A 12,474-nucleotide genomic window follows, 5' to 3' on the forward strand; every position below is an offset into this window, starting at 1 on the left:
TGGCGTGGAAGTTGTTCAGAAGCCATGGTGAGGCATTAATTGTTGAATCCACAAGAGAGTAGAGAGGCTTCATTAAAAATTCTGAGTTTATGTGTAGGAATGCAATTTCAAAGTCATTTAATGAATTCGGTTAAAAATGTTAAATGAAAAGCAATAATGCATTCCAAAAGGCTTTGTGTAAAATATACCAAATTGATGTATTGAAGTTGCATGAATTAAGGGAACATTGAAGTAAAATTGAAAACATCAGCACTGTGCCCAATTAAGTGAATAACTGTTACAGTAAATGTGTGTGATTTTATTATTTAAATATGAACTTAAATTTAAGATCAATCCTTTCAATGTGACCATCAGCAGTAGATATTTGTCAAAAGTAAGCCAACAAAAGTAATGTGATGGAAATAGAGCATTACCCTCAGTAACAGACAGTAATTCCTGGTGGGAGAGACATGAATACTCAAGGGAAGATTATAACAGATTTTCCTTTCTTTTCAGCTTCTAGCTCATAGTGCTGTCTAAGGATCATTAGATATAGTTAATAATTTCTTAGACTTCAATCCTACAAGAAAGGGTCCAATTTTATTAATCCATTATTTTAATTGTTACTGCTCCATTTTAAGAATCTCACAGATAGGTCACCGTTATATAAAATGTTAAAAGAACACATTCACCAAGCAACAAATACCCTTTAATAAATCCTCTCTCTGATATTTCAGCATTATAATGATGTTCCTTTTATGTTTCTTTTAAGCTAATCTTCGCCTACAGTTTTAAATCCTTGTTGAATGATCATTTTTCTGAAAGCCTTAGCAATTAGTGGAGCTCCTTAGCCATTGCTTTCAGGTTAAAAGTGAGACTGTAAAGGATTCACAGTGAAGATGTCCAGAATGTAGGTGTTCAAAAGACCTGTACATCAGGCAACACCTTCTACCCACAATTAAACAAATACTGTCTGTACTTGTTCCATTTGTGTTACTAGAATCTCATTACTTTAGTATTAAACGCTTATGAGCTACATTGTTTTAGTTAATGCCACCAAGCCAAGTATTGCTTAATCTCTGATGCAGTGTTTGTTCAGCACTGACAAGTAACACTTGACATGGTTGTTTCATGTTCTACATTTTAGGACAGTGTGTGCAACTGCTGGTAGGAATCTGAGTGCTGGAGATGGTTGCTCTGGAGTTTGGTTATTAAATATATAGTAGTGATAATAGAGATCCCTGTTACTCTTGGACTGTTGTACGTGTCTTTCACTGATTCTCAGGTAGACCTGACATTTAGTGAAAGAGTTTGTGCTTGATGGTTTTTAGCTAATAAATTGCTAACTGCTTTCACAGTCAGTAGGGGAATTGCTGTTTCTCTTGAATATCCAAGTCTGATGCAAAGGCTGCATTTTCTTCATAATTTGTCTGAACTCTAGGGCTGTGTAATCCCAATACTGACTGAGTTGAGGTCCTGATACTGTAGTTATATGTCACTAAGCATAATAAAAATACTAAAATGCAGTTAATGTGGGAGGAAAATATTATCCTAATTTGAACGAGCTTGTTAGCACTAGCATTGACCTTCCTAGTAGATGAATTATTGTAGACATTAAAAGGTGGAAGTTAATACTGTCATCTTTGATAAGCAGAGTGCAGGCTAGAAATAAAGCTGTCGTGAACTTCACATAGATTAGAATGCATCCACACGATCCCTGAAGAATGATCACTGACAGAAAGCTGACATCGGAAAATCCAGTGCCTACCAGATTTGTTATTCAGTCCTTTCATTTTGTCAATCTGATAATGAAATATTTCTTGTCTTTGCAAGACTCCTTTGCTTAAAGTGGAAGACAAATTTTCAGAAGAAGCATGCACCTCATATGAGTTGTCTTAAGTAAATTCTATATGATTAAAATTGATGGGAGACTTAAAATATGAACACGTAATATTCCCAAAGTACGCGCTGTGGGCATATAGTATCCTAGCTGTTCACGTCAGCAAGGGTTCAGGCCTTCCATTTTCTGAAGAGCGGTGCTAAAGTCTAGTCTTCACAGTGATAATCATAGAAACTAATGTAGTTACTTTTTGAGCTGGAATAGTTAAACTGCATTGAATTGTGCGTGGATTCTCATTCAGAATCAAAATAGCCTTTGTTCAGTGAGCCTATTTAACTTTCAAAACAAATTAAAACAAATGGAATTAAAACTATTTCAGTAAAGTATGTTTGCACGCAGGTTCAGTGTAATTTTATCAGTTTACATTGAATTCACAGTTTAAATTTAGAATTAGTTTGCTTTAAAGGCATGAGACTATAAGCAGGAGTAGGGTAGGAAAATTTACTAGCTGGTGACCAATGCTGAACCTGCACACCTTAGATGTTCAAAGAACTTTTAGCTTCCTTAATGAAGCAAGGACAAATGATGCTACTTTTTTTTTTTCCTTTCTTTTTTTTTTCTTTTTCTAAGATCTTTCCAACAACCAAAGCACACTTCTGGGAAAAAAAAAAAATCTACATCAGACATAGCATACCCAAGTTTCTGTACTGCATTGTCTGGCATAACTTCACTTAGTAGGCACATTTATTATAGAAGTTTATGAAGTCTGTGCCTTCTTAAGCAAGGCAAATTTGGTAAGGAAAGGAAACATTTTGTATCAGACGAACTGGTACATATGGGGGAAATAAAGGCAAGCAAGAAGTGAGAAAACTAATTGTAAATTACCAATACTGATGCTAAATGTAAATAGTTCTGTGCCGCTTAGGAGTACTGTGTGGTTTGTATAGCTCAGTCACTTGGGCACTTTTGGAAAAACCTCAAAATGGCTGCAGTACTTGTTTGAGCAAAGCCAGATTGCTACTGTTCTGTATTCTGCCCATCACTAATTTATATTAATATTCTACATTCATTTGAGAGGAAAATATGTGCCTGAAAAGTTATTTATGTCCTTGAATGTAATTGACTGTGAATATTCCATAATTTACAGTAATACAAGATACTCTTGATGACTCTCAGGATATTTTCTCACCAGCCAGTCAAGACTTTAACTCTGAGCTGCTCGGAATGATACTATTAATCTAACTAGGTTACTGCAATATGCTGGGTAATCCTGTGTGATGAAGAGCTGCTGCAGTCCTTTGAGATGGGTGACAAGAGCGTTTTGTACAGGGTAATGGAGTGTCTGGAAAGGAGTAGTAGTGATACAACTGTAAAGTGGCAGGTGTGAAGAATAGCTTTTCTGAAACGTAGGCTTAGTCAGAGCTCTGCAGATGCAGTTGTCAGTTCTTTTATATTTTCTCATTAAAATTCTGTGATTTGGTGAAGGAATCACTATGGCTTTTGGGCCTTTACTGGTATAGCAGAGCAGAAAAGAAACTGGTTGCAAGCTATCTGTATGACTGGCATAGCATTTCCAAACCCAGAATATCCTACGCAAAAAATGTATGCCTTCAGTCATTCATTTTGTCTGTAAAGGAAGGCAGAGACCATAGCCTGTGTTAAGATCTTTGTCTACCGTCATAGTCACTTGGTCACAGGTATCACTGCCTTTACATAAATCCTTCCTGCAGCCAGGCAGGCTGATGTTGTAAATGTGTAGCATGCCCTTGTTTACATATAGAGAAAGCAAGAGTGGTAAAAATCCCACTTTGTCCCAGTGTATGAGAGTTTGTTGTTCTGAGACTAGAAAACTGGCTGATCTTGTGACTTCATTGGTCACGATGTTTTTGGTGTAAAGGCCTTGTCTTTGACTTCACAAGACAAAATGTATGAGAAGAATCTGTTTATATAAATAAAGGCTGCAGGTTCAGGACTTCAGAGGTGAGCTCTGATTATCAAAGGGGGGAACCTCATCACATTTGCAGAAAAAGGAATATTGCCAGGCTTTCATGCAGTGCTCTTAATGTGACTCCAAATGCCATATGAGCTATATATTGGAAACAACATCATTGCTATGTTTTGTTGCTGGGTTTGTTAACGATGTCCTCATTCCGCATTATATATTTCAGGTCACCACACTTGCTCTGATGTTAACTTGACAGATGTCAGGGGAGTATCAGAAAAAACGGAACTCTGTTTTAAAACAGAGATGCTTTCTGAAACGTTAGAAACTAATGAGCAGTCAATACTGGTGCTTCCAGGAAGAATATCATGTGAGGTAAGGTTTTTGGGTGCTAAAATCGTTAGGATAACAGTCAGTGCTCTTCTCCTCTTCCTGCTGTAAACTCATTCATACTATTAACAGTTTTGAAAACCGATAGCAGGTAACAGGCCAAAATGAGAGTTCATCAAGACTGCAGTGGGGTTTATTTTGCCTTTGTCACATCCACGCTGCAGCCAAAAGATTTGTAAATAAAATAGTTTTGAGAGAGCCTCTGAGGGATTTTTATCTCTATTAGAATTTTTTGGCAGCTTGAGTAGAGATGTTAACTGTCATGTGGGCCTTGTAGTTTAGAGGGAGCGTGTCGTCAGGCACTTCTTGAGGGATACGGAGTGTCTCATGGCAAGAATCCATGATTGGTTTATGGGTACATGCATATGTGGCCATACCACAAGTTACACAAGCGGTTGTGTGAGCATATACCTTGTCTAATTTTAAATTAAATCAGAAATATTTATATATACATATCTCCATGCATATCCAATGGACACAAATATTCATATGTGTTTGTTTTTAATCAGAGTTTCTGTGAGAAAATATATGAAAATATAAACAGAGGAAGTACAATATCCTGCATTAATTTATATAAATGACTGGCCACAGTCAGATTTTGAGGTTGTGGTGTGTATAGAACGTCATGTATTTTGCTTGCTATCTGTCTTTCAAAGATGGCTTACATTATTTCATTATTGCGACCAGTACAGTTCTAAGGGAGTAACATTCGCTCTCGTTCAGGAGGCAGTAGGATGGTATTGTATCACATTACCTGCTGCTTCTGTCTGTCTTTACTGGCAGTTCACTGTAAAGAATTTGAGTCTAAAGTATTTTAGGTGGTTCTTATTAGGCTGAATGTCATTCTCTTGGACTATAAAGTAGAATGTTCTTAGAAAACATAACAGTTCAGCTACATATGTATTTAAAATACTGTCTTAAAATTTTGTTAGATAAGATGAATTTAAAATACTACATTAATTGTGTCATTTATGTAAGTAAAATACTAAAGTATAACACTGAGATGGCAGCATGTTTTGGTATTACTGTTTTTTTGTATGAAGGAACTTTTCTTCCCAGTTATGTTTTCATTTGCATTTTACACTTCCAGTATAATTTTCTGAAGGACTAACAAGAACATATTTTAATTTTATAGAATCCTGGTGAAATATTCATTCTGTTGAAAGATGAAATAGATGATGAAACATTAGAAATTGAATTCATAGCAGGTAATAAACGAATTAGGACGCAGCCAACCTCTTGGAATAAAAAGGTCAAGTACGTGAAAGCCTTAGGTAAGAAAAACTTTCTTTAAGTAAACAGAAAACTTTGGGCTCACATCACTTTTTCTGATAAGTAGTTTTACTTCCCACTATTTTGTAGGTGTTTCCTGTACATGGGTTTTGCACACAGAACATTTATTAATAATGCAGAGAAGAAAGGCCTTGTGATTTATGGGAAACTAGGTTCTCTTAGGTTGTTTTTGTGTGGTTAAATGGCAGGTGGCAGTCTTAAAATGTCATTGATTAGTCACAGGTTAACATTCTTCAAAATTACTGCCATAAAATGCAAAGCTAATATTCTTTTCTTATTACTCCATTACTAAAATGTTTCATTTGGTATTTAATGCAGTAAATTTGGTTATATTCCTCTCTATAATTCTTACTGATTAGGAAATAATTTCTTTTCTTTGTTTGTATCCATGCCATTTCTCTGTATCACTCAGCTCTGCTGATTTCTAATGATTTTTTCAACTGCTTCATCTATAACTAGTTGTCAACAGTTTTAGCTATGTAACAACAGTTTCTTTTAGAAGGTCTGTGCAGATTTAAGTGCCACATCTATCCCTACTCACATGATGTGAGTTAAGAATTAAAAAGATTTTCACGTAAATATTTAGAGTGTAGCTTGCTACTGCACTGCATGCTGTGAATTCGCAAAAGAACTTAAATTTTATTCTAAAAGCATTAGAATACAACATTAGATAGAAGAAATATATACGTATAGGCTACAATTTTCAACAGTGGCTTCTTGGAATTACATTTGGGTAATTCTGTGGTCTGATTTTCATCCAGAACACTGTCCTGAGGTGACAGCCACATATGATCTGAGTTTTTTTTATCACTGTGATCGTGCAGAGAGTTTGTTTTTAGAGACCTGATTGGGAAGTACATGACCAACAGGAAACTTCCATCTGTAACTGATTTCAGAGGAGAGCTGAAATCCTCATTCACAGATCTTGAAAGATTCTTCCAGAATTATACTTTGAGAACATTGTTGATTACAGTGAGGTTTCTATAGTGCATGAGGAAATAAAATATGAACAGTAAATGAAATATTGTGAAAAATCTGGCAGAGACCTGCAGCCCAAGTTTCATTTTGTTTCTTATATTACTGGTATTTAATGCTTCCCTCTGTAAGCATTTTTCTGTTCCAAAATCTGGAAAAGTTGGAAGTTAGGGAGTACCCTGTTTTAATAAGAGTTCAGCTGACCAGAAAATGGTTTTGGTTTGTTGTTTTTATTAAAAATGCATTTGATCAGTTTCCATTTGAGTGATTTAAGGTGATGTTCTATTTGTTTTGTTTCTTTGGCCCTATTACTCTTCTCCATTTTCAGGATTGTGCATTTTCATTGCTTTTCTGTGGGCAGAGTTTGAATTTTAAGGAAACTGTGCTAGTGCTGGTATGGTACAGCAGGATGCCTGGCACAATGAATACTAATGAATTATAAAATGTGCTCATGAAAGGGGCTTATGCTGCGTACACAGAGCAAGTTACACTTAAGTAACAACAGACTGTACAAATGCCTGTTTCCTTTGGTTTTACTAGGTAAACAACTGGAATGGAAATAATTACACTGCAATTTCTGCAGCCTAGTTCAAATCCAATTTTGAGAACCTTGTCTGCAATTAAGAAAAATGTTTCAAAAGATGAAGAGCAATTCCACTATTTGTAATAAATGAACTTTTCCTTAGTTTGTAGGCATAGGGGATCTGTTTATAGGTCATCAGTATATCAAAGGGAAGTTGGAAATTTGAAGCATACTCTCTTCATCTCCTTTCTAACGTGAAGCAATACTATAGCTTTGTTTTATACAGATTTACAGATATGTATTTTCTTCTGTCAGCTTTTTAATGTTAGACTGAAAGACCTGGATAAAAAACTGATTACACTGAATCATGTGTGAAATGCAAATCCATTTAATTGACTCTATGCATTTTCTGTGGTATTTTCCTGTTCTTTTACTTATTCCCCAAGACCTCTGGTCTGGGACTGGAAAATATTTTCAGCTACTGTTCTGATTTGTGTTTTAAAAGATTTTTGTGCTGGCCCTGTATATATAAATGTCTACTGTGGGGGAGTCATTAAGACCACAGCGCAGATAGAGTACTATACTGCACTAGAGGAGATTGAGCACATTTTCAAGAAGGTGGCTGACCCAATAGCTTTCACTTGTCAGGTAAGTTGACTTCTGCATTTTTAATTAAAAAATACAATATAAGTGCCTGTATGAGCTAAGAGATAATGCACAGTCTTTTGATTGCACAGTAATGAGTAATGGCTCAGTAACAGGTTTACAATTACAGAGGCCTGTCTTTTGAGATGTCTAGTTGTAAGCAAGTCAGGCAAGTGAAAACAAATTTTCTCTTTTCTTGTTTTTGTATAGAAAGTAATATAAACATCCTTTGTACTGTATATGCCTAGTGGACAATATCCTGCATTACAGAGAATGAAAATAATAACAGTAGCAATGTCCCTCTCCATTTAAAGTGCCCTTTTTAGTATGTTCTAAGACCAATAGAAGCAAGTAATCTTAAATCACATTGTATTTGGAGGGTTATTATTCATTCACGGTCAAGCAGGATTTTTCTGGCATAGCTTGTATGGGAGACAGTAGGTTGCTATTCATATAGAGTACATTTACAGCTGCTGAATTATCATTCATGTGGTTTGCTGGTTGCCATGCAGATTCTTTGCATATATTTAGAAGAATTCAGGTTTTGAGCTGGGTTTCAAATCCAGCACAGCAGGCTGCAGTGCTCTGCAACGTGTCCTTTGCCAATAGCACATACAAAATAATAAGAAAAGAAAGCATCTATTAAGAAAGGACGGAATCTCAGTTATCATTTGTTGAATGGTGGATAGCCCAAGCAGACTTGTCATGATGTCTATATTGTAACTGCAAAGCCAGAACAAAAATAATGGTCTGTGTTTCCAGTGCAGACAGTCTCATTTTCCTGTGACAAATCTACCTTATCTACCACCTCAGGCATTACACTCATAATGAAAGGATTAATAAAAAATGATGTATTGCAATATTAGTGTTCTATTAAGGGTGGGGGTAGATTCCTTCCCAGTACAAGTCACTTCTGTTTTAAGAAAACAGGCTATTGCACAAGAAAAATAGTGCAACTCCAAGTACAAATGCATTTTTAATATCCATTATTCTTTAGCCTGTGTTTTGAAGGACATCAAAGTAAGCTTCTAACAGGTTTCATTTACAATTTTATGCGTAAGAAATATCATAATGATTAAAAAAATTATAATTAACATGGTAACCTAGATACCTACAACACACCTGGTACTTCCACTGGAGAATTATTTGCGTTATTCAGGAGTTTGACCCTTCATTTAACCAGCATGACTAATATTTAGTAAGACACATGCAATTCAAATTATATTCAAATGCAAAAATAATTCTAGGCAGAGCAGTAGTGCACACCAGGAAATACAGCTGTAGGTTATGACTGCCAGGTATGTTCCTCAGCTTTACTCATCTGGATAATAAGCAAGGGTTTAAATGAGGCAATGCTGTTTGCCTGCTCTTAATTTTTTGGTTTTAGCATCTGAAAAGTTAATACCAAGAAGATATTTATAATTGGATAAGTTTTACAAGCCACACAATATAATGGCTGCTCTGTGGGGAAGTATACTAATGGTAATTCTTTTGTAAGTGTACATATGTGTTGGAAGATTTGTCATCACACTTAACGTCACCTGCTGGGCCACAGATTGAGGTAAACTAACTAGCTAGGTAGCTAAAGTATTTCCACAAACTTTTAAAATACTTTAAGCTCCCATGTAAACCTGATTTAATGGCAATAAGATAGATCATAAAGCTGCAATTTACATAACATGAATTACCTTAATCTTTAAAAATATGTTCACGCAAGGAAAAACAAAACAGACTTGATAGTAATTAAATTCCTGTCAAGTCGCAGGAGTAGTAGTAACTTTTATTTAGCCAGGATAATTAAAACCTTTGAGACTATCAGCTTATTTGCAAAAGTATCTGGGGGGCAACAGTGCAAAGTAACAATCAAACACAATGGAAAACAAAATTAAAATAAAATAGAAAAGCTTACAGCAATTATTGATCAAAGCAATATTACTCCGTGGTTCAAAGAAAAATTCAAGATTTTCACAAATGCTTGCAATCTGAGAAGTATCTCCTTATTAGAATTCTGTGATGAAAGCAAATTGCTACAGTAGTGCATACCAAACCCACAGTGCTTTGGTAAAATGCTTTCATTGTACTGTATATTGTGTTGCCAACCCTTCCAGCTAATTTGAGGTGCTATTGTTGTTAAGATTATTTTCCCTTTCTCCACTTTGTCCTCCAGTAAAGCCAAGCAGATAAACAAAACCCAACACATAGGCTTACAGCTAATCCATTCCTTTTACTGATGGTCGGGGCAGTTCATATATCTTAGTGGGAGACCAACGAAGTGTGGTACTGTTGCATTTGTGAATTCCTCCTGTCAGAGAGCAATTAAAGATTAACATTGGCCACATTTCAGATTAAACATATTCTAAGGTTTTTACAAATTACATTTTTGGATTAAATTCTTTGCCACATCTGTTCGGTTGTAATTTTCTGTGTTGCGAATTTTTCTGAATTTAGAAGTAATTTATCAACATTAGCAAGACATTTAAACAACTGAATAAATATTTAAAATGTAAGGAAATAAATAGAGTAAAAAATGAAATAAGTTTATTTGCATAAGCTTTTCAAGAAAAAACTCTGACATTTTATAGTAAAGTAGGAAGCGCTGGGGTCATAATAACTGAATCACAATGCTCAATGAACTTGCTACCAGGACATATGAGGGTGGGTGCTGGCTAAAGGCTGTGAATTTTTTTGTTCTCTTGTTTTCTTATAATTTTGCATTAAAGAAGCTGTTTTAGGGAGTTTCTGTAATAACCCAGTATACAGACTGATTTTAAGGTTCTTATAATTCATAAATAAACTTTTTCATATCTTTTTTTACTTTTTATCAACTTCTCATTTCAGCATTCTGCTGGATTTACATGGTGTATTGATTTTTCTCTCAGACGTTCTACTAAATGCAACTATTGATTCAATTAGTTAGTGTTGGGGTTTCCTGGTACAGATTTCTTAGGTTTTTAAAAAAAATTGAAAATATGGTCATATCCTTATTACTGAAATTAATGATTGATAAGGTTCATGTTTGTTTGAGTGACTTAGAATATCTAGAGATTCAGAAAGTCTGTATGACAAGCTTTGACGGAATAGTACTGCTATGATTTTGAGAGACTTGATATCTTAAAGGATGTTTTTATCATAGTCATCAAACAGGATTCCGGTTACAGTGTATGTTGAAAAAGAAGAAGGAAAATAAATTGCAGATCCTCTATGGAAACTTGTAAGAAAACACTACATGACTTATGTGGTCATATTATGTATGCGCCTTTACCTGATCCCCAAAGATAATTTGAAGCTTCTTAATGTTTCAATCTTCTAAGCCATGTCAGCAGCAGTTACTTTAAAATGTTTCTTTATTTTCCTCTAGGTATGAAATCTCTCCATGTTCTGTCAGTGGCTAAAACTGTCAGAAAAGCCTAAGTGATTTTTAAGTCTAGCCCATTCTTTTTGGCAGAAGTAATCTAGATATTGAAGCGCATATAAAGTAGTGTCTGATATATAAGAACTACTGAAAGAGTTCATCTTTATGTAAATCTAACCTTGTTAGTACTGCTAAAGCCAGCAAGAAATATGTTAATTTACTGGCTGTGTGTGCTGTGTTTCAGTGGCACATATTTTCAGGCTTTGTTAGCAGTTATTGAAGAATGTAGACCATCTCATTCACAAAAGTAGCAAGATATGTGCTTCATTTCCTTTTTCAAGGATGTTTTTGGAAGCCCATGTGTGATGGTCAGCAGTTGGGGTTCCTCTGTTGCATACAGCTGTGTCATGTTGCTGTGAAAAGGGAGCGAAGGAATGCAGGTAGTGCCTACACCTGAGGAGGTGGTACTGAGTGAGGAGGACAAGCTACTGGTGGTGAGCTCTGGGGCAGGTAGTAGCACTTGCAGAAGGACCAAGATTGAAAGGTGGAGCAAAGAGCAGCTGGCTGTGCTTCAGAGACCATAAGGATTACCTACAAACTCACTAGCTTAATTCCGAGTGGCTCCTGGAAATAACTTGTCTGCAAGAACACAAGGAGAAAGTAGTGCTTTTACTTCTTTTCTGTCATGTTTTAAATCAATATTCAGATAAAATGTGGACTTCCTGAAACTCCTGAATGGCTCAGTGTTCCCTTGCAGTGTGCTTAACTTCAAATACAGTTCTACTTCCCTTGGCTTTGGTGAAGATTCAGCATGAACTTCAGGCATGTACTGTTGGGATTTCTTGGGAAGATTTCACGGGCCTTTAGAGACTTGTGTAGGGTGCATCAAAATATGTAAATGCAGCTTACTTAGAGTCTGTGAGTGCTTTGGAGCAGGAATAGGCAGTAAAGTAAAATTCTCTAAACTGAATTCTTTCTTGGGGGAAGTGCGCTTTGTGTTGGTATGGAGCTAGATAGTGCTAGATACTATTGCTAGTTAGGTTTCGCTGTTGTTTCTGCTGTTATCTTCACTTAAGTACTGGAACAAGTGCTCCTGTATGTGAGACAAAAGGCATCAACGTAGACTTTTAAAAATAACTAACCTAGATTTTCCTGCTGTGCCTTTGTTGCAGAGTAGCAGAACAAAGCTCCTCGTTATGGTTTAGTTAACAAGATAGCTTGTTAAATCATTGCTTGAGCCTTCAGATTTTAGATCCCTGGAGCAAGAGAAAAAAATAATGAGGTGGAAAACTTTGAGCAAATTGCACTAATAACTGTGTATAAGAAGTGTATTGTGCCTGACTTGGAAATCATAGAAATGTATAGACAGGCCATTGGAAGGCAGGCCTGTTAAAGCATGAGAAATTTAACTGTAAATTAGTCTGTTCCCTTTGGGAGATCAGTCTAACTTCTGTCTCAGCAGCTTGTCAAAATTGAGTTAGCCTGATGTAGTTAAGCCATGCAACTGTTTATGGCCTTGAAAATTTTGCTGCAAG

The 12,474-nt window shown here is 35.8% G+C and overlaps 1 protein-coding gene across 6 annotated transcripts in view; it reads left to right on the top strand.

Annotated features, from left to right (window-relative positions):
• BANK1 (B cell scaffold protein with ankyrin repeats 1) overlaps positions 1–12,474 on the top strand; it is a 167,027-nt gene that overhangs the window by 40,805 nt on the left and 113,748 nt on the right. For all 6 annotated transcript variants that reach the window (XM_056349050.1, XM_056349059.1, XM_056349068.1 and 3 more), the window contains 3 exons: positions 3,988–4,136; positions 5,287–5,425; positions 7,448–7,590. In XM_056349050.1, the coding sequence (XP_056205025.1) occupies positions 3,988–4,136; positions 5,287–5,425; positions 7,448–7,590 (431 nt within the window). The remainder of the gene's footprint in view (positions 1–3,987; positions 4,137–5,286; positions 5,426–7,447; positions 7,591–12,474) is intronic.

The sequence above is a fragment of the Falco biarmicus genome, chromosome 1 (assembly GCF_023638135.1).
Source record: "Falco biarmicus isolate bFalBia1 chromosome 1, bFalBia1.pri, whole genome shotgun sequence".
Lineage (NCBI taxonomy): Eukaryota > Metazoa > Chordata > Aves > Falconiformes > Falconidae > Falco > Falco biarmicus.